We start from the raw sequence: 21,692 nt of genomic DNA, 5'->3' as shown, positions 1-21,692 counted from the left end.
AGCACATGTTCCCATAATGATTCCATTTCTTGAGCCTCTTCGTCATTAGGGAAATCGAAAAATTTTCGTGGATTAGCTTTAATGACAAATCTCCATTGCGGTTCATTATGACAAGCTACATAGAACACTTGCTCAATTTGAGAAGCTAATGCAAATGACTCATTGGTTTTCAACCTCCGATGAACATTGATAAGCACTGCTCCTAAATTACCTTTTTTGATCCCTCTTTCCTCATCGAACACATCAAACCACTTACACTTAAACAACACAATTTTGGGACTACTTCGATTCTTTAAGGCATCATACTCTAGCACAACAACCTCCTCTAAAATCCCATAGAAATCCTTTTGTCCGCTTTCCTCGTCCCCTTTCACAACTACACCACTATTTTGAGTTTTCCGATTTCTTTGCCGTTTTCTGGTGTGAAATCTAAATCCATTAATGACGTATCCATCAAAAGAGACAAATTTTTTCATCGGTCCCCGTGCTAAACACAACAACTCTTCGGTAACTCTAGGATCCTCTTCTTTCCAAAGCTTTGCAATCTATATGTCATTAATAGTTAACAACTAAACAATTAAATAAAATACAAAATAGTGAAACAAAAAATGCATTCACTTACTCTATTTTCAAACCACTTGCAAAGGTCAATTTTTTGAGAGATCGGCTCGTTTTCATACTCACTACACATAAAAGTATAAGCACTTACTTAGTTTCATTTATTAAATGAAAAAATGTTATATATCTATACATATAAGAAAACACTCACGTCAAGAAAGGTTGTGCTTCATCACAGTTAAACAATGCATAAAGTTGAGCTTCTCGTCTCTCTTCAACAGCCATTTGTCTTATACTAGTCTTCCCCAAAGGCTTGCCCGTTCTAGAGAAGATGTACAAGTTATGCGATTGAGAATGGCTAATGTCATCATTTCGATTAGGACGATTGAATATCGTCTCAATCTTAGACATATATCTCGAGCAAAATGTCAGACATTCCATTTCAATGTACCCGTTAGCAATTGAAGCTTCCGGGTGAGCTTTGTTCCGCACAAATGACTTAAATGTTCGCATTGCCCTAATAAATAAATAAAAATTAGTACAACTACACTATAAATGTAATTCTACTAAAACCATAGCTAACAAAACTCACCTTTCAAAGCGATACATCCAACGATAATGTACAGGCCCTGCTAGTCTAGCTTCAGTAGCCAAGTGTATAGGAAGATGTATCATCACATCAAATAAAGCAGGAATGAATATGCGTTCCAACTTGCATAAGGTGATTGCTATGTTTTTTTCCATTTGCTTTAGGTCATCAACCTTTAAGGTTTTAGAGCACAATTGCTTGAAAAACAAACTAAGCTCTTGTAAAGGCTCTAGAACATTCTCATCTAAGACACCTTTGAATGCCAGCATAAGTAAATCTTGCATGAAAACATGATAATCATGAGTTTTCATTCCCATTACCTTTCCATCTTGCAAGGAGGCACACCGTGAAATATTTGATGAATAAGCGTCTGGGAAAACCAATTTGGATAAAAATGTTACTATTTTCCTCCTTTCATTCAAAGTCAAGTTGTAAGGTGCCGGTGGGACTTGCCATTTATTATTCCCAAGTGACTTTGCACGTAACTTGTCATGCATTTTCATGTCTGCTAAGTCCAATCGAGCATTTAGAGAGTCCTTATTCTTTCCCGTTAAATCAAGAATTGTGCCTAAGATACTTTCGCATACATTCTTTTCCACATGCATCACATCCAAGTTGTGCCGAACCAAGAGATGCCTCCAATAAGGCAATTGGTAGAAAATACTTAGTTTTTTCCATTGATGCACGATATATCTTTCACCTCTCTTACGTTTTCCATTAACCTCTTTTCCAAACTCTACATTTGAGTATCCACTTAATTGCTCCATCACATCATGCCCAGTTAGATGACCGGGAGGAGGACCCCTTTGCACTTTTCCACCAAACGACCTCTTATTAAGCCTCCATTTATGATCTTCTGGTAGCCACCTTCGATGTTCCATATAGCAATACTTGTGTCCATACTTCAAATAATGAGATTGTGTATCTAAATGACAATTAGGGCATGCAAGAGCCCCTTTAGTGCTTCAACCGGACAAATTAGCATAAGCTGGAAAGTCATTAATAGTCCACAACAACACTGCCCGCATATTAAAAGTCTCTTTGGAATGTGCATCAAAGGTTTTTACCCCAGACTCCCATAATTCCTTAAGTTCGTCTATTAGAGGTTGCAAAAATACATCTATATCATTTCCTGGCGATTTAGGGCCAGGAATTAATAAAGATAATATCATATTATCACTCTTCATGCACATCCAAGGAGGTAGATTATACGGAACCAACATCACTGGCCAAATATTATATCTACTACTCATGTTAGCCCCGGGATTAAACCCATCACTAGATAAACCCAAGCGTACATTACGTGCATCTTTAGCAAATTCGGGAAATATTGTGTCCAAAGACTTCCATGCTTCTGAATCTGCTGGGTGTCTCATTATACCATCATCTTTGTTATCAACTTTATGCCATCGCATATGCCTTGTTAACTTTGAAGATATAAACATCCTTTGCAACCTCGGAATTAGGGGGAAATGACGCAAGATTAATTGAGGAACTCGAGTTGTCTTTTGGACATCCACATCCTCATCATCTGAATATTCATCACCGCCATGCACAACGTTCTCCTTCCATCTAGGAGCCTGACATTTAGGGCATTTTTCTTCATTCGCAAATTCCTTTCGATACAAAATGCAATGGTTAATACAAGCATCAATCTTTACATAATCTAGCCCCAATGCTCTTGTGTATTTTTTTGCTTGATTATCATTTGCAGGAAAATGTTTGTCATAATTAAAAGCCCTATGCAAAGACTTCAATAACATTGTAAAAGACTTGTCGGTCCACTTATTGCTTACTTTGTTGTGTAACAATGAGATAATGAACTCTAATCTCTTGTATGTGGTACACCCTGGATACAACTCGGCCTCCATATCTTCCACCAATGTCATTAACTCCTTTGGATATTCATTATTGCCCCCACTTGAACCATAATCAGTAGTATTGTCATTATCATCCAACACCGAAGAAGTTGAATTCCACGCATTTTTTGCATCGGAAATTAATGGAGCCATGTCGTCAAAGGGCATTTCAGTTTCCTCAACCTCCTCGGTCCCCTCTGTGTCAGCTTCATCACTATTATCATATTGCTCATCATTTTCTCCGTGACTAACCCATAGATTATAACTACTATCGATACCATATACTAGTAAGTGACATTGCATGTCTTTTCGATTTTGGGCTAAAAGCAATCTACATTTCAAGCACGGACATTTCAACGGTGTTTCGTTACTTATTTCCTTGAAAGCAAACTGTAGAAAATCATCAACCCCTAATTTGTACGCGGTTTTTCGTCTATCCTGTATCCCATTGTGATTCATCCAAGACCTATCTCTATTCATTCTTTAAATCAAGTAAAGTAAAAAAATTATTAAAAAATATTTAAAAAATCTTAGTAGTTACATTAGATTCAAGAAAAAGTTATATGTATAAGGGGTATGTACACAAACAAGCAATAATGATCACATAAGCGCTAAAGGAGAAAAACAATGTATATCTAATTAAAACCTAAAATTCGTCATTAATTTATAAAATACTCAAGGATGTAAAGAACATCATTAATTTATAAAAAATAAAATTGCATACATTCTATAGACGCAAGCCTTGAAGCATTAAGAATCCCTCTTTACATTAAGCTAAAGGTTAAATTACAAAATACTTATTTCACTAAAAAAATATTCTTTGATGATGCATATACAATCATTAATTAAAGAAAGAGAAACTTTACTTGTGTACTGTTTTGCATGACTGGAGGATCTATGAGAATGTAGGACAGAGTGTCTAATAAGCTTGTTAGTTTCCCTAATTCTCAAGCTAATAACATGTTAATAGTTATCATGTTATGGTTTTCTAATTGCAGGCTTGAATAACTAGTTGACTGAATTATTGAAGTTTTATGGCTTTAGTTACAGTATAGCAAGAAAACTAGAATTAACTCTTGGGCATTGATATACATGACTATCCCTACACAAAATATAGCGAAAAAGTGACCAGTATTCAATGTCTTAAAGTGGGAAGATTTTTGTAGATATAATCTAGTGACATTGAGGTAGACTTGTTTATTTATGTTTACTTTCCTGCTGCTTGGTAGAAAAGTTGTACTCAATTACCTTGAACTCTTTCTTTTACTGTCTCAAGCATTTGCAGGTCTGGTCTCTTTAGCTTTCTGGTCAGATCAGCAGGTTCTGTTCAGGTCTCAGGTAGAGGTTATACAATGTTACAGCAGCTAGTCTGGGTGTTCAAGGATGAGCTAGCTTTTCTGGTCAGCAGTATGAACTAGGACGGTTGTTTGGGTGTTGGTTATGAAAGCTTCTGGTTTAGCCTTGAAAACAATACAGTTTGCCCCTTGAAATGTGATAACTGAAATCATGAACCTTAAGAAGAATGGCCAATGGCCCCTACTATGAACGTTTCGGAGACTTGCCACCCCACACCCACTGAGTCACCCTGAACAAGGGTAAAGTTTTCTTATTCATGATTATAATCGTGTGAATTTAAGAGCTTTTTGTTCTAGTTTCTTCACTAATTTTTTTCCAACTTTCTCTGTATTTTTTCTTTAGTTTATTAAAATAAAATTTGCAATATTTCAGTACCCAAGAACTGAACTTTTTCACAATCTAAGAACCTCAATTCCTTAATCAACCAACTTTTATCTCTTATTAACAGAAAATTCAGTTTTTCTGTTTCTTACTAATAAAACTTGTTGAAGCAAAACAGAAGCAAATTAAGCAGAATAGCGTAGCATAGTATAGCATATCAAAGCAGCCGATAGGAAAGCAAAATCAAAGCAGAAGCATCAGATAACAGATTCAGCAAAGCAGATGCAAAGCTGTAGCAGAATAGCATATCAACAAACAGTTTCCTCAAGTTAATGCAAAGCTCTACCGTCTCCATGAACTCTAGTATAGATTTCTACTTATTTCATCGGTTTCAAGAATATATAATTTAAAAGCTTCTGCAGTCTGAGTTCCAGGAAGTCTGTAGTGTTTCCATTGCTTCTCAAACTACAAAGGAGCTTGTTATTAAGGTTCAATTACTACCTACTTGATATGTGTCATTAAGGTCTATGGAAGAGCGGTGCCGAATATGACCTCGCCGCCGGTTTCAACCTCACAGTCTGTAAATTTTTTTAAAAATAATGAATTGAATTAAGTATGGGATTGAGCGCTCAATTTCTATGTAAATTAACCGAAATTGAATTTATAATTCTCCCACCTGGTAATCCTTGAAGAAGAAACGCAGGAATTTGGCAATAGCATTACCTCCAGAAGAGAAAGAGCCGGAGTTCGTGGAAAAGAAAGAGCCGGAGTTCGTGGAAAAGAAAGAGCCGAAGTTCGTGGGAGTTGTAGAAGAGGGAGAGGTAGAGGGAGAAGTTGCAGAAGTTCGTGGAGGAGTGGGAAAGAAGAAGCGGGATCTTTCTTTTCCGCCTTTTTTTTGGCAAGGGCAACAAAAAACAATTTTGGGCTGGATCTTTCATTTATAATGGGCATCAATATAGAAATAGGCCGTTGCACAAACATGATATTAGGCAACAAAAAAAAAATTTGTGGCCCAAAACATAAGTTTGGGCAATGGATTAATGAATTGTCGCCCAGAAAAGATTTTGGGCTACCGAAAATCTTATTGTCGCACAAAATTGTACATTTGGGCAACGAAATTATACACCGTCGCCTTTTGTTCTATTTAGGGCTACAAAGATATTTCTCGTTGCCCATGAAATATTAATCCGTCGCCCAAACCTGCTTTTTTTGTAGTATCTCTTCCTCTTCCCTGAACATCGCCTCTGTTCTTCCTCTCCACCAGTGATTTATTTCATTTTTCCGCTCCTCCTCCTCCTTCCCCTTCTCTGCTTCTGCCATTACCATCACTGCAAATTTGATTCGTTCTTCAATTTAGGGTTTTCCTGTTTACTTTCTTTCTTAAATTTGATTTTCCTTTAATTATTTGAGTATCATGAGTTCATTAAGCAGGAGTTTTAGGTTAATTATCCTAGTATTGAATGAATTACAAATTAGGGTTTTCGGTTTTCCGTTTGGGCAAATTCCTTGGTTTTCCTTGTCAATTGAGAAAAAAACATTGTTTGTTCTGTTTTGAGGTGATGCTAGGAAAATACGAATCTGCTTGGTGATAGGAAATTACGTATATGCACCATTCTAAGTTATTTCATTTTTATTTTATCAGGATTGTGATATTTATCTACTTTATGATGTTTTCAGTGTTGTTGATGCTCATACTGGATCAGAAATATTCAAGGTTTGTGATATTTGACTTGAAAATGATTCATTTCCTTGAAATGTTTATGTTTAAAGAGTACAAAAGGGTGTCTTTAAGGTTAGTGATATTAGGGCTTAGGAGTTGTGTTTTGAAAAGTGTGACACCATTAGTTGGTGGAGTACTTCTCCCCTCCTTCCACATCTTTCCTCTTTCTTCTTTGAATGTGTTATCCTTTGTGTCTCCAAATTGTGGCCTTAATCTTTCAACAACCTTAACGCGCCCTTACATTGACCCCTTGTTTGTCTATTATTATGGTTTTAATATTTCACTTTAACTATTCCTTTATCCTCTGAACTTATTATCTGCCAATCTTGAGGATACTACTAATTTAGCCTCCTTGCTACTCTGCATTACTTTTTTACAGTTATTAGCTCTTATGGTGTGTTTGGTTGGAGGAATGCTGATGGATCCATTCGTAGTGGGTTAGTTAGCACACAAATGCACGTGAAAGCCAATTGAGGCAAGTTTCAAGATCAATTACACTGATATGGTGGTTCCTTAGTTTTAGAATATTTTCATTTATATTTGAATTCATGGTGAAGTTTTGTAGGGTTATTCATACAACTATATGCAGTTGTGTATGTTTGACTTGTGGTGTATTACTTTATGTGGATTTGGGAAGGTAGGAGAGGGCTTATTTTATGTTTTTGTTGTCATTAGAAAGGTGAGTAATTATATTTCTTGAAGGCAATGGATATAGTCCAATAGTCCTGATAGTCAAACTAACCAACCAAGAAGCATTATGAAAGTGAGTAATTTACAGGAGTACAAGGACTTAGGACTTATAATAGAAGACCACCAATTCAGTTTTAATGCCACAAAATATCAATATCGATTTTAACTACTGCTTTTATTTTTTTATTTTGAAACAATTAGGAGTAAGACGTAAATCATAAAGTAACTCCAAGAAAGGTCTATCGAAAAGCTTATGTGAGCAAGGAAAAGCTCATTGATACGACTCCGAGAACGTTTGAGTATGTTTGTCTTTCTCTGTTATCTCCTCGTATATGCTGGTTTTGTTCAAATCCGAGAAATCTTGATACTCTTTTAATTTATTTGTATAAGCTCTAAATTTAAAAATTCTTTAATACGACGGTCTTAACCTAGGCATAGCATGCGTGGTGATATGCCTTAATACCAGCTGCTAGTTCAAGCTCTCTTCCTGTAGCTATAGGCTCTGGATCCGGTGTCATGAAAGTAATGAAAATGTCCACTCAAAAAAAAAGTGATGAATATGAGTCGTACGCACTGTTACTGATTCTATTTTATGGACTATAATTTTTATTAGAGGTTTGGTACGTTAACACTTAACAGATACATGCTCTTAACTATGGTTTTGATCTTTTCTGTTGATCCATTGCAGGAATGTGTAAGAGGAGCTTTGAAGAATAAAACAATAATACTTGTGACAACATATATTTTAGCTTGCCGCAGCAAGATGGTATCCCTTTCTCTATGTCTTCATGTACAAATACACTTTTCTTTCAGGTGATGTTTAGCTTAAACATAAATTTTTCTTGTGAAGCCTCTTGATGAAAATGTGAAGGCAAAGCTCTGTACGTTTAATAAAACTCTTTTATGGTCGTTTTTTTTTTTAATTATGTTCTCGCCTTTCTTGATAATGAAAACCCTTCAAGGAAACTGTGATGGCTTCCAAGTCACAAAGAACAATGTCGAGAAAATCATTGACAGGAAAACTCATCACCTAAGCAGTTGAAATCCCCTTTAATCTCACGCGTGTCCTTTTACAGGTTTGTTACTAAATCTAAGTATTGTATTGATATATTAGCAGATTGTGTAATCGACATACAAATATGTCAACCTTTGTTTTACATGATTTCACTGGAGTGCCAGTTGTTGTTGATTTGGCTGCAATGAGGGATACCATGAAAAACCTCAACAGTGACCCTAACAAGATTAATTAATCCATTGGTTTGTTTCCTTTTTATATTTATAATGAGCATGAAAATAATAATTCAATGATTGTAGCCTAGTATAATGCACGAAGTATAAGCCATTCATTGTGCTCGATAGCAGTTGTGGATTCTATTCAAGTCTGTAACGGTCTAACCCAAGAAAGAAATAGGACCTATACTACGTACTATGCTTTGTGCCGTAAACTAGTATTTATGCTTTCCTTATACATATTTCATTTCCTTGAAAAACATTAATTAATATTATGTTGTAGGTGAAATAAATTCTTTCCTGTAATCTCAAATTAACTTTCTTAATTTTGTATGACAGGTTCATGTGTACCTTGTCATTGATCATTGAGTTCAAGTTGATGTAGCAAGGTTTAAGTAAAGCTTTAATTCTTGTATGTTTAATTCTTGTCTATGGGGAAATGTCTTCAGTAAAGCTTTAATTCTTGTATGTTTAACATCAATACAGGAACAATCATGACAATCTTTGAAGATCATCTCATACCATCTCCAAATCCTGACAGTTGGAAACAGAATGAGATTTTTGTTACTGGCTGTGTCATCAGGGCATATCTCCCCTTAGTGACTGTTATTTTACTGGGTCGTAAATGACACATATTTCTTCCAGGTAATGAGAAGGATTATAAAATACTGTAGTTATTAGATATTATGGATACTTGCTTTTCCTAATGCATATATTGATATATATGAATCAACTGTAACATGAGAATTTTGGTGTGAGCTTTCAATCTGGAAACACAAAAAATTTCATCTGCAATATATCTACAAGTTAGCATCATTAGTCAGACCCTCATCTTTATTACTCGTACTCAGAGATGGTCATTTTTGGAGAGACTAGGAGTTCTTCTCATGCCTGCATTCGCGGTGGCGCAATTGGTAAGAAAAACATTAAATTTTCTCTTTTACCAATTTAATTTTTTTTTCCCTTGAATTTTTATTTCTTAATCTTATTCAGTTTGGGGTGTCTTCTTTTTCCTCCTTAAACTCATTACAGAGTACTAGACTACTAGGTGTTATACAAGCATCTTATTTATATGTTTGACTTGTTTTACAGTAATATCTATCTTTTGATTAAAATTTCGTTTAGAACTCCTATTATAATGACATTACTATCATGACATCAACTAAAGCTATCACTGATAGTTAAAATCTGGTGAGAAAAGAATAAAATGTTGTTGCTTAAAACTCTTAGAACAAGAGACTCGAACATTCTCTCCTCATGGTTGTAGCATGGAGGCTACTTCCTTGATAGGAGTTCTACTTTTTTACTGCAGGGTGCTGCAAAGTCGCAATTTTCATAAACTGATCGACTAGATAAATTGATTTTGCTCCTCATGTTTGTAGGTCACCTCCTTGATAGCATTCTTTGAAACATTAATTTTTCTTCTATCAATGGGATTGGATGGGGATGGGCTGGATTAATATGATTATATGTTATGTTTTTCTATTTCCCTCTTGACATTATCAAGTTCGTAGATCATTACGCCCTAAGCGGAGATGCTTGGAATCTTGTAATTGAAAAAAAAGGTAAGGATCAATATTATACTATAAATGTGTATAATTTGATCAAACTAGGTAAGAACGAGTCTTAGAAACATAAAAATATGTATATTAAACATGTAAAAGGTTTGGACTTTGGAATACCTATTTAGGTTCATTAGTTAAGAGTTGGGAGCGAAAACAGACATTTTAGTCAAAATATGACATATAACGATCAAACGACCCTTAAATGTGCATAACTTGATCAAACTAGGTAAGAATGAGTCTTAGAAATAGAAAAATAAGTATATTAATCATGTAATGGGTTTGGGATACCTATTTAGGTTCATTAGTTAAGAGTTGGGAGTGAAAACGGTCATTTTAGTCAAAATATGACATATAACGATATGATCAAACGACCCTTAAATGTGCATAACTTAACCAAACTAGGTTAGAATAAGACTTAGAAACATAAAACGAAGTATATTACACATGTAAAAGGTTTAAAATATCTATTTAGGTTCATTAGTTAAGAGTTAGGAGCAAAAACGACAATTTTAGTCAAAATATGACATATAACGATCAAACAACCCTTAAATGTGCATAAGTTGACTAAAATAGGTAAGAACGAGACTTAGAAACATAAAACAAAGTATGTTAAACATGTATATGGTTTCAAACACATTTTTAGGTTCATTAGTTAAGAATTAGGAGCGAAAACGACAATTTTAGTGTAAATATGACATATAACGATCAAACGACCCTTAAATGTGCATAACTTGACCAAAATAGGTAAGAACGAGACTTATAAACATAAAAACAAGTATGTTAAACATGTATATGGTTTCAAACACCTTTTTAGGTTCTTTAGTTAAGAGTTAGGAGCAAAAACGACAATTTTAGTCAAAATATGACATATAACGATCAAACGACCCTTAAATGTGCAAAACTTGACCAAAATAGGTAAGAATGAGACTTAGAAACATAAAACAAAGTATGTTTAAAATTTATATGGTTTCAAACACCTTTTTAGGTTCTTTAGTTAAGAGTGAGGAGCGAAAACGGCAATTTTAGTCAAAATATGACATATAACGATCAAACGACCCTTAAATGTGCATAACTTGATCTAAATAGGTAATAATGAGACTTAGAAACATAAAACCAAGTATGTTAAACATGTATATGGTTTCAAACACCTTTTTAGGTTCTTTAGTTAAGAGTTAGGAGCGAAAACGGCAATTTTAGTCAAAATAGGACATATAACGATCAAACGACCCTTAAATGTGCATAACTTGACCAAAATAGGTAAGAATGAGACTTAGAAACATAAAACCAAGTATGTTAAACATGTATATGGTTTCAAACACCTTTTTAGGTTTATTAGTTAAGAGTTAGGAGCGAAAACGACAATTTTAGTTAAAATATGATATATAACGATGAAACGACCCTTAAATGTGTATAACTTGACCAAAATAAGTAAGAACGAGACTTAGAAACATAAAACCAATTATTTTAAACATGTATATGGTTTCAAGCACATTTTTAGGTTCATTAGTTAAGAGTTAGGAGCGAAAACGACAATTTTAGTCAAAATATGACATAACGATCAAACGACCCTTAAATGTGCATAACTTGACCAAAATAGGTAAGAACGAGACTTAGAAACGTAAAAACAAGTATGTTAAACATGTATATGATTTCAAGCACCTTTTTAGGTTCTTTAGTTAAGAGTTAGGAGTGTAAACGACAATTTTAGTCAAAATATGACATATAACGATCAAACGACCCTTAAATGTGCATAACTTGACCAAAATAGGTAAGAATGAGACTTAGAAACATAAAACCAAGTATGTTAAACATGTATATGATTTAAAACACCTTTTTAGGTTCTTTAGTTCAGAGTTAGGAACGAAAACGACAATTTTAGTCAAAATATGACATATAACGATCAAACGACCCTTAAATGTGCATAACTTGACCAAAATAGGTAAGAATGAGACTTAGAAACATAAAACCAAGTATGTTAAACATGTATATGGTTTCAAACACCTTTTTAGATTCTTTAGTTAAGAGTTAGGAGCGAAAACGACAATTTTAGTCGAAATATGACATATAACGATCAAACGACCCTTAAATGTGCATAACTTGACCAAAATAGGTAAGAATGAGACTTAGAAACATAAAACCAAGTATGTTAAACATGTATATTGTTTCAAACACATTTTTAGGTTCTTTAGTTAAGAGTTAGGAGCGAAAACGACAATTTTAGTCAAAATATGACATATAACGATCAAACGACCCTTAAATGTGCATAACTTGACCAAAATAAAGAATGAGACTTAGAAACATAAAACCAAGTATGTTAAACATGTATATGGTTTCAAACACCTTTTTAGGTTCTTTAGTTAAGAGTTAGGAGCGAAAACGACAATTTTAGTCAAAATATGACATATAACGATCAAACGACCCTTAAATGTGCATAACTTGACCAAAATAGGTAAGAACGAGACTTAGAAACATAAAACCAAGTATGTTAAACATGTATATGGTTTCAAGCACATTTTTAGGTTCATTAGTTAAGAGTTACAAGCGAAAACGACAATTTTAGTCAAAATACGACATAACGATCAAACGACCCTTAAATGTGCATACTTGACCAAAATAGGTAAGAACGAGACTTAGAAACGTAAAACCAAGTATGTTAAACATGTATATGGTTTCAAACACCTTTTTAGGTTCTTTAGTTAAGAGTTAGGAGCGAAAACGACAATTTTAGTCAAAATATGACATATAACGATCAAACGACCCTTAAATGTGCATAACATGACCAAAATAGGTAAGAATCAGACTTAGAAACATAAAATCAAGTATGTTAAACATGTATATGGTTTCAAACACCTTTTTAGGTTCTTTAGTTAAGAGTTAGGAGCGAAAACGACAATATTAGTCAAAATATGACATATAACGATCAAACGACCCTTAAATGTGCATAACTTAACCAAAATAGGTAAGAACGAGGCTTAGAAACATAAAACCAAGTATGTTAAATATGTATGGTTTCAAATACCTTTTTAGGTTCATTAGTTAAGAGTTAGGAGCGAAAATGACAGTTTTATTCTTTATTTCATTGGTATGAGCATTGGTGTTACTTTATTTTACGATACAATATTTATAATATAACTAACTAAAGTGTATATATATTTTTTATTGTCGATCTTCGTAAGGTACTCAAAAATCCGATGGAGGAGCCTTTTACGATTGAAGAGATAAATGAAGTTCGAGAAAAGTTGGCAAACTTCATTTCTAGTGATTTGTCTTTGATATTTTGTTGTAGTGAATTTTAGTATTGTCTTTGATATTTCCTTGTAGTGAATTTTAGGTTACGGATGCTAGTTTTTTTTATGATTGTAATGGCCTCGAATTTTCTACTGTACAATTTAATTATCTATGTAATTGGGTACTTTTTATATGATGTATGGAGGTTTATTAGTGGCGTGGTCCAATTATATAAAATATGTGGCAGGAAAATAGGATATATAACAAATACGTCTCGTTTATAGGCTCGTATATATATCACAAGTGCGGGCTCATTCCCAAAATTGGCAGCACTAAAGTTGTCAAGTGCGGGCACATTTACAAAATTGGCAGCACAAAGTTTTTGTCAAGTGCGGGCTCATTCCAAAAATTGGCAGCACAAAAGTTGTCAAGTGCGGGCACATTTAAAAAAATTGGCAGCAAAAAGTTTGTTTTGTGCGGGCACGTATTCGAAAATTGGCAGCACAAAGTTTGTTTTGTGCGGGCACGTATTCGAAAATTGGCAGCACAAAGTTGTCAAGTGCGGGCACATTTTCTAAATTGGCAGCACAAAGATAGTTTTGTGCGGGCTCAAATATTGGCAGCACTTGAGAAATGTCAAGTGCGGGCATGGCAAGTGATGCACATGTAAAAGCCCGCACAAAAGCCCTTAAAATGAGCCCGCATAAGAGCTTTTTTGTACTAGTGTCATAATCAGCTGGAGTTTTGATTTTGAAATCCGGTTTGAGTATGATCAGGAAATGTGCATGAGGCAAACCCCGTTTCTGGAACTCGACAACATAGATCAGTGCAGCATCCTCGCCGAACACATGTTTCTGCATGATCTGTTTTTTCAAGGCTAACAATTTTGCCCGGAATATCCGTGACACCAGATCAGGTCGGTTCTGTGCATCTTCCCCGACACCAAGTTCTTGTTTGATTTCAGGCCATGCAGGGTTGTAAGTCATGGTGACAAACAAGTCTGGTTTCCCATAGCGATGCACAAGAGACATTGCGTTTAGATACCGCTTCTTTAGATCCCGAGGACCTCCAATGAAGGTTGGTGGTAGCACAACACGACGCCCCACATTTGCCGCGCTGTTTTCACCACGTTCAACAGTGTCAAGAATTCCCTGGTAAAGGTCTGCCCTAATTGTGTCCTGATTTTTTCGGAAGAAGTCAAGGCGGGTGTTTTCAATCTTGACATACATGTCTACAATGTATTGTTGGAAACATCTTCCTGCTCTGAGAAGTAAGTTGTTAGGACGACTTTGGAGCTTGTACGCATAGTACTCTCTTGCAGAGATATGTTTATCCCCTTTAGTGTGTCCTCCACTCGCACCTGAAACAAGGACAACATGTATTCATGATAAGTATCTTCATATTATAAACCAATATAAGCAATTGTTTTGTCAAAGTAATGAGGTTCAGAACAACATAATGTAAAGGTAAATGTATAACCATACACTACCATATAGTAACAATTCACACCAAAATAGATGAGTGCAGTGCGAGGTCAGGGAGGCAGGGGCTGGACATTTTCTAAAACAACAGCCCTAACTTGACATGATTGAACCACTTCTGCCTCAACAACAAAGTTGTTAGTGTTAAGAGCCATATTAAAAACAATAGGCAGCCTAAAGAAAAGCAAATTTGCCTCTATAAGAGGGTAAGAGAAAAAAAACAGTAATACTACAATTGGAAGGGGCTTAACCGCAGGTGCACAGCAAACAAATTTGAACACAAAGAAGCCAACAAATTTCAATCATCCATAAGGAGCATTGCAATTTGACCAGACATCAAGGAAGCTTGATTAGAAAATGTAGGCATGCAAATGTGAACACAAATAAGAGATGCAACTTAGGCTTTGAAATGCAGATGCATATCAATGAAAGACCAAGAACAGAAGATACTGCAACAATGGGAGTAAGCACCACGAAAGAGAACAACGTTCTCCAAAGATTCCAATCACATAATAAATAACTAATAAAAATATGGAGAGAAGATACAAATAACCACACAATACATAAATTGACCAGTCAATGTAAGGATACGTAATATTCCAGTACAGCTTAAACGAATTAAAGGGAAGATTAAGGCGTCTGTAACAGTAAGCAACTGTGCAACTAAGCAATTTGAGAGTTAAGAGAAGGCTGAACATACGGAGTCCCTCCTCTGACAACAAATCTTCAGCAGTGTGCACAGCACATGACATGACTGGGTCCTGTTGGCAGTTTAGCTGTGTACGGCCACCATTGGACATCTTTTTTAGGCCCTGGTTCGAACCACAATCACCGCTTGGGAACAAGAGCGGGTACTGCAATGGATCATAGCAGCCGTAATAGTGCATAATGCGGTGAGACTTATTGGATTTGCCAGACACAAGGATGTGTGGCCCCCTAGACTCACTGGACGAGGTGCTTTCAGGCCAAATGACAGCAACCTCGTCAGAGGTAGGAGCGTTATATACGCGTTGGTCAAGTACTGTATTTTTATTGATAACTATCTGTGTATTTTCAGTAACCTCCATTTCTTTCAAGGAACGAAAAAACCTGGCGTACGGATTTTTCTGGGTAATATTCATTAGGATATTAATCACATCTTCTCTCAATTCTGGGAAACAACCAAGTCGATTTGCAGCTTCATGTTGGGAATCATAAAAATAAAGTTGTAGATATTTAGGGTTGTCATTGTTGGGAAGCAAATCAGGGATATAGTGATAAATCTGGCCATGCAACTTAAAGACGTAAATTCCTTTTTGAGTCTTTGCATCAACATCCCCTCCTAGGGAACTAAATGCGAAAAGGTTGCTATAAAGGCGAGCGTAAGTTCTGAAATGCAAGGCATCTTCATCTTGAGATGTAAAGAGCCTCACAAGTTCATCAGGGTATTCGTTGGAAGGAAGATCTACTTCTCCATCGCCACAACAAAAATGAACGGACTCATAAGCAAATTTCTTTGCGTTACATTTAGGGCAGTATTGAGGGAGAGGGAGTTCCAAGGGTTTATGGGGTAAAGGCTGACCGATAACAGCCGAGGGCACCTCTGGTTAGACATAATGTAAGTATTAACAGGGTGTTCCATAAAGGGGCAGTGAACCTAAATAATAGTGGGGTAGAAGGAGATTACTTTGTTTACGTGCAGCCCGACGCGCTTTCCTTGACACGGTAGGTGCTCCTAGGTCAGGCTCGCCAGAGGCCGAACCGCCCACCTCACTGTGCATTACAAAAGAAGAGTAAGCACACTATTTAATACAATTGAGCAGACCTTTACCATGCAATGCAGCAACATAAGAGTACCTTTGTGAGGTAGAGAGAGGTTGGAGCTGTGTAGCCGGCACAACACCACTTATATACAACCCTTGGGTAGCCCTGAAGCGCTTGCTACTACGTTCCCCTGAGGTCGATGAGTAATATGGAAAAGCATTTGCAGAAAGCAGTGACGCTTGTGACACAACCGAAGCAGCTGAGATCAAACACAAAAGATGTCAAGTTCGGGAGGATTAAAGAGCGAACGCTATTAAGGCAAGGCATGATATACAAGTGGCTTACATCCTAAGGGTGGCAGGGGACAACGTATTTTCGATTGATTTGATGACTCAGGTGTAGATTGAATAGGCTCGCTGTTGATTCCAGAAAGAGTGTTAGTTTGTTAGAGCATATGCAGATGAGTAAGGTTCTCCTAAACAGGTAACCTACCTGGGCGAGGTCAGGTGGCCCGTGTTTTCAATAGTCCGTTGCCGTGTGGCTCGGCGTGTGATTGGAGACGGTGGGTAAAGGAGCTTGTCTTGAGGTCACAAGTGGTTAGCAGGGAACACAGAGCATGCACCAATAAGAACAGTCGTTTAGGAACAACAGTATAAAGAAACAAACATGTAAGAATGAACCTGAGGACAAGGAAATACCCATGGACTAAGCAGTCCCTGTGACTATGGTGAAACACCGGCAAAAGCGTGGGAATGCAAACTGGCAAGTTAAACCTGCATAGCATGGATTGGTTAATACAACCTGGACATCAGTCAGCTCAATAATTCAGTTCAATGCAAAATACGCATTACCATAAACGAACATGTAACAACATACAATATGTATGCAGCCCAAGAAAGAGTAATTCTAGTGCTCATATTGCACACAGATTGGAAAGTATGACTCTCTTGAAGCGGGGTTACTTTGTATCCAAAATTATCTGGTTTGGGGCACGTGTAAGAACTGGGTTTTTTGTATTATTGCTACTGACTCCTTAGTGGTTGTGACAGAAATAAACAGCAACTCTTCGATTAAGTACTGCGAATACAACAACTATAACAGGCAGATTATGTGATAGTGTCCAGAATTGAAGAACAACACGTTTAATTTCAGGACCAGGAATGATTGAGCTCACTTAATCAGAAAAAAGAAGATATTATCTCTATCAACATAAGACAAATACTGTGGATCTGGAAAATGATATTATCTCTATCTACATACTCTACATACTCTACAAGAACAGAACTACAGAGATTGAACTTTATCTCTCTACTTCTTACCAATTAACTTTGTCTTTCCTATACGATCAAGTCAGTAGTAATGCTTCACGTTTCAACCAAGAAATCAATGAAAAATTATAAAATTGATTATGACGTCACCAAAGGGTTAAATACTCAGTTAGTTAGTTAGTCACAAGTATTGTACAATTGTGTCAGCTTGTTCAGAGTTTGCCAACATAATTTGACTTGTCTGTCCATCACTGGTGTAAATTTCCCCAAAATAAGTAGAAATTTGTTGTAAGGGATGCTTTAGCCGCCTTTGGCCCACCTGTTCTCTCAACTTACAAGCTCCACCTTACATCATTGAAACTACTACTACTAATTAATCACCCATAACACAAAGATACTACTAAAAAGTTCACTTTTCTTGATCTAACTATCATCTATGGTGTGAACGAGCTACTAATAATTAATCTAAGATGATGGAGGCTCTTTATGTTGAGGCAGACATAACTCGGCCAATCCCGGACACTATAAGATTCGTCCTGAAATGCCTACATGTTTCATGTCAGGTTACTGTCTGCTGGCATTCCATGACCAGAATCACATTTCATTTCAGGCATTTCAGCAGATTTATTTAACATGACTCCTACAAAACAAAGAGACAGCAGATTGATCCGATTGTGTTTCTGGTCTAACCGGCGTTTAATCAATATAGAACTTTTTTAGAGGAGGATTGATTTATGTGTTAAGAGTTTTGCAAGGGGCAACGAGCGTTCTTGAATAAAACCGACACTGAAAATATGTTATGTTTTATCCTTAGTATAATGGTTTGCTGATCAACCACCAAAACAAAGAAAATAAAAGTTCGATCTAAGAGCTCCAGTCATTACCGTATGAGTAAATGCATATGTAAACCTGTAACTTAATAAGGAGTAAAGGAAAGACCACCAGATAAGGGTAACCAGTGAGTATTAAGACCTAGCCAAAATGCATTTATGTTGGGAATTTTAGTTAACTAATACATTGGAATCACTGTTTTTTGGTAGCAAAAAAAGGCTGATTTCTGTGCATCCATTCTGATATCTGTGCATATATGCATGGCATACACATGGCACCTAACCTAATACATGATTGAGCCTCTATATACCCCAATGCTTGACCAGACCATTGGGTAAGCCTTGCCCTCCATATGTTTGTAGAGCTACCTTCAATCCAATGTATTTAATTTTAGAATAACTAATAAAAGCAGTCTTATTAAATTTCCTGAGATTTCCTAAGGCATTGGACTAAGTTTTGTTTAACTATTTTAAGTCTCAAGTACAATTTTCTAAATCCTGGGTGCTTACCATAACCAAGTCTAGATTAGCTAAACAACATCAACTAACAAAATAACAAAACTTGCATTGGTCCCTTAAATGAAGTCGGGGAATACTAAACATGCTAAAACAAGAAATACCTGTCCAAGAAGGAACAAGCTAATGGTTCTTGAAGTTTCAGCTTCACCCCATAGTGTCCTTGTTACGCTAACCTGTGCAAAGTGATCACTCACAATAATGAGTTCCAGGTTCATTAAATCAAGACTTAGACCACCTAATCTACCCAAACCTACAACAAAAAACCAAGAGCAAACGATGCAAGCAGGCAGCAATCATAGCAATCGGCGTAGGAGCGACTGAACATACTCAGACAACACAACTGGTACAGATCAGGCTTCATAACGAATTCATGTCAAGCAACTCCTTGTTAGCATAGGGCATATTCACGTGTCTTATGCATTAAGCTAACTTAACACAAAATCCGAAAATAAATGTGAAAAAGGTCTGTGTGTGTAAGGTGTACTTAAAAAAATAAAGCAAACATGTGAACTGAAGTGTGCAACTAAAACTGTAAATACAAATATTTTAAATGAAGGTGTCACATTAAGCGTACAAAGTTTCACCCAAAAAAAGCATCACGCGTACAAAAGAAATCAAGAAAAAGAACGGCAATAACAAGAACGGCATATCCATAGGGACAGATGCAAATAGAACACCCCAGTCACTCCCATATCAGTGTGTAATTCAGCAAAGGAAAAGAAGAAGAGAAAAAGAACGGCAATAACAAGTTAACAACATAGAAGTAATTCAAAAGGGCTTTACTTTCATTACTAATTTAAAAGACAATGATACATTGGAGAGCACAAGATGAACCACACCTACCCTAATGGCTTGATGACTACAAACTGGGACACACCATAACAGATTTGGTGAGCCCTCTAATAGGAAACAGACCCTCAAACGCCTAAACAACGGCGGCAAATTACCAACTTAAAGAACCTATTACAAAAGGGAGGTGTGAGGCGGTCGAAAAAGCGCGAGGCTAATGCGTGACCTTGTCCCTCGTGGGTGTGACGTTTCTTTTTTGTCAATTCAAGTGTAATTGGATTTCCTGTGAGTTTACACCCAATTGACTAGTAATATAGGAGTCGCCATTCAGTTTTTAACGACAATGAGAAAAACTGACAAAACCCGGTTATCGTGACATAAAGGGAGTGCAATTATGTTTGACCACGACGGCCGTAGGTTCCCTTGTGATCCCTGGTGTGGGGATCTCTCAACATACACCCGCAAGGTAGAGATTGAGGGTTCGGGGGACTGTAATTACCGAGAGGAGTACTCGCTCTTCGATAACTCCAGAGGCAGGATATCCTTACTAGCTCAGCATAAATAATTGAAGGGACATGCGTTAACTATTAAACTAATCTGAGTTGATTTTAACAATATGCAACATATAGTACTAGATCGAACGCGATTATCTGATTTAGATTGTTTTAAGGGACCTAGCATGATAATCCAATTTCCCAACATATTATCTTTATTAGGCGTGATAGAACAATCAGATTTAATTAGTTTAACAGTTCATAAAAGGGCGAGGAAAGCAATTAAACCATGGAAAAGGGACACATTACGACGCACCCTTGAGAGGTGCGTCACGGTTCTCAGAAAACTAACCACTTTGACTTTGCTATTTCTCCTTTTATTTAACGAATCTCAAATTATAGGACGGGATACGTTCTGTTCGATTTTTGGATCGATTGCGACAGAACGCGTGATCAGTTTTGCAGCGTGAGGCTTAGGCTTAGGGGTTAAGAGTCAATACTCAGAATAATAGTTGTGTGTTGTGTCCTTTTCACGTCGAACTTAGGGCCCTATTTATAGAAAAGAGTTCGTGGAAAGATAGAATTGTAGAACTCTAATCCACGAGGAATTAGGAAAGAACACGTCCCAGGTAATTTCAGCGCCCTGGGCTGGGCGCCGAAGACTTCGGCGCCCAGAGCCAGGCGTTGAAAATAGGATCTGGGCCGTTTCTTTGTCAGATTAGGATTCTTAGAATCCGGAGTGTATGAGATTTTAATCGAGTCTTTTAGTGCGTATTAATTTTATGATGGAATGCATCTGGGCCCGTTACGAACTCTAGGCTCGTTAGAATTTTAATTAATACGTAACTCTTATTTTCGAATCGTATTAGGAACAGGATTCTCTCGCAATTTCTATCTCATTTAGGATTTATGTTGGAGTGCAACACCTAATTCTAACAGGTTTCTATCTTTTATGACTTGCCACTTTTAACAACTACCCATTACGGCAGTTACTATTTTTTAGCAGGTTTCCATAAACAGCAGGTTTCTATAAATAGCAGGTTTCGGGTGAAATGAAAAGGGGAATTGAGATTCGTTATTTTATAGGAGATGCGTTGTCAAGTGGAGATTTATGTTCTCATCATCGAACCTTCCCTTTCGGGAATGGGGACAAAAGTAGGTGTCTATAGGAGGGTATGCTGGTCACAACACGTAAAGCCCTATACTATAACCACAGATCATTCTAGAGATAAAGCAGACTTCTGGCGCTTGAACACAAGCTCAAGTTCGGATGGAACCGAGAAAAATACCGGGACATCAGATTTAGATGCCACAACAACAGATGCCTCTCCAGGAGGAAGGTTCATTTTATGCTTTTTCAAGGGCAACGGAGGTGAATCAAGGGAAGGGATTTGGAACATCGATCCCCGAGGAGTTAAGCAGTCCTCTTCTACAAGAAGCGGCGAGAGGCGA

At 36.5% G+C, this 21,692-nt stretch overlaps 2 protein-coding genes and 1 long non-coding RNA gene across 14 annotated transcripts; 1 reads left to right on the top strand and 2 right to left on the bottom strand.

Annotated features, from left to right (window-relative positions):
• Positions 1-2,112: 2,112 nt before the first annotated feature.
• Positions 2,113-3,486, bottom strand: LOC110785644 (uncharacterized). Its single transcript, XM_021990131.2, has one exon. It carries the CDS (start codon positions 3,484-3,486, stop codon positions 2,113-2,115), a length of 1,374 nt encoding a protein of 457 aa, XP_021845823.2.
• A 2,323-nt stretch (positions 3,487-5,809) lies between these two features.
• LOC110785661 (uncharacterized) lies at positions 5,810-13,329 on the top strand. Of its 12 annotated transcripts, none has more exons than XR_008922466.1 (8): positions 5,816-6,397; positions 7,295-7,392; positions 7,782-7,859; positions 7,944-8,169; positions 8,663-8,712; positions 8,810-8,968; positions 9,175-9,237; positions 13,065-13,329. It is a non-coding gene; the product is annotated as an uncharacterized lncRNA (long non-coding RNA). The 12 variants fall into 12 exon arrangements; XR_008922464.1 differs by having other exon boundaries at positions 7,782-7,974; positions 8,056-8,169; XR_008922468.1 differs by having other exon boundaries at positions 5,818-6,041; positions 6,326-6,397; positions 7,782-8,169.
• A 76-nt stretch (positions 13,330-13,405) lies between these two features.
• LOC110785653 (uncharacterized) lies at positions 13,406-19,329 on the bottom strand. Its single transcript, XM_056830510.1, has 7 exons — positions 19,059-19,329; positions 17,039-17,113; positions 16,833-16,920; positions 16,686-16,756; positions 16,434-16,599; positions 16,264-16,349; positions 13,406-14,476 (listed from the first exon to the last, which is right to left on the bottom strand). Exons 2-7 carry the CDS (start codon positions 17,040-17,042, stop codon positions 13,560-13,562), a joined length of 1,332 nt encoding a protein of 443 aa, XP_056686488.1. The 5' UTR covers positions 17,043-17,113; positions 19,059-19,329; the 3' UTR covers positions 13,406-13,559.
• Positions 19,330-21,692: the final 2,363 nt, after the last annotated feature.

This window comes from Spinacia oleracea, chromosome 6 (genome assembly GCF_020520425.1).
Source record: "Spinacia oleracea cultivar Varoflay chromosome 6, BTI_SOV_V1, whole genome shotgun sequence".
NCBI classification, from domain to species: Eukaryota; Viridiplantae; Streptophyta; class Magnoliopsida; order Caryophyllales; family Amaranthaceae; genus Spinacia; species Spinacia oleracea.
Note: the sequence above shows the minus strand (reverse complement) of the source record. Positions and strands in the feature narration are given on the sequence as shown.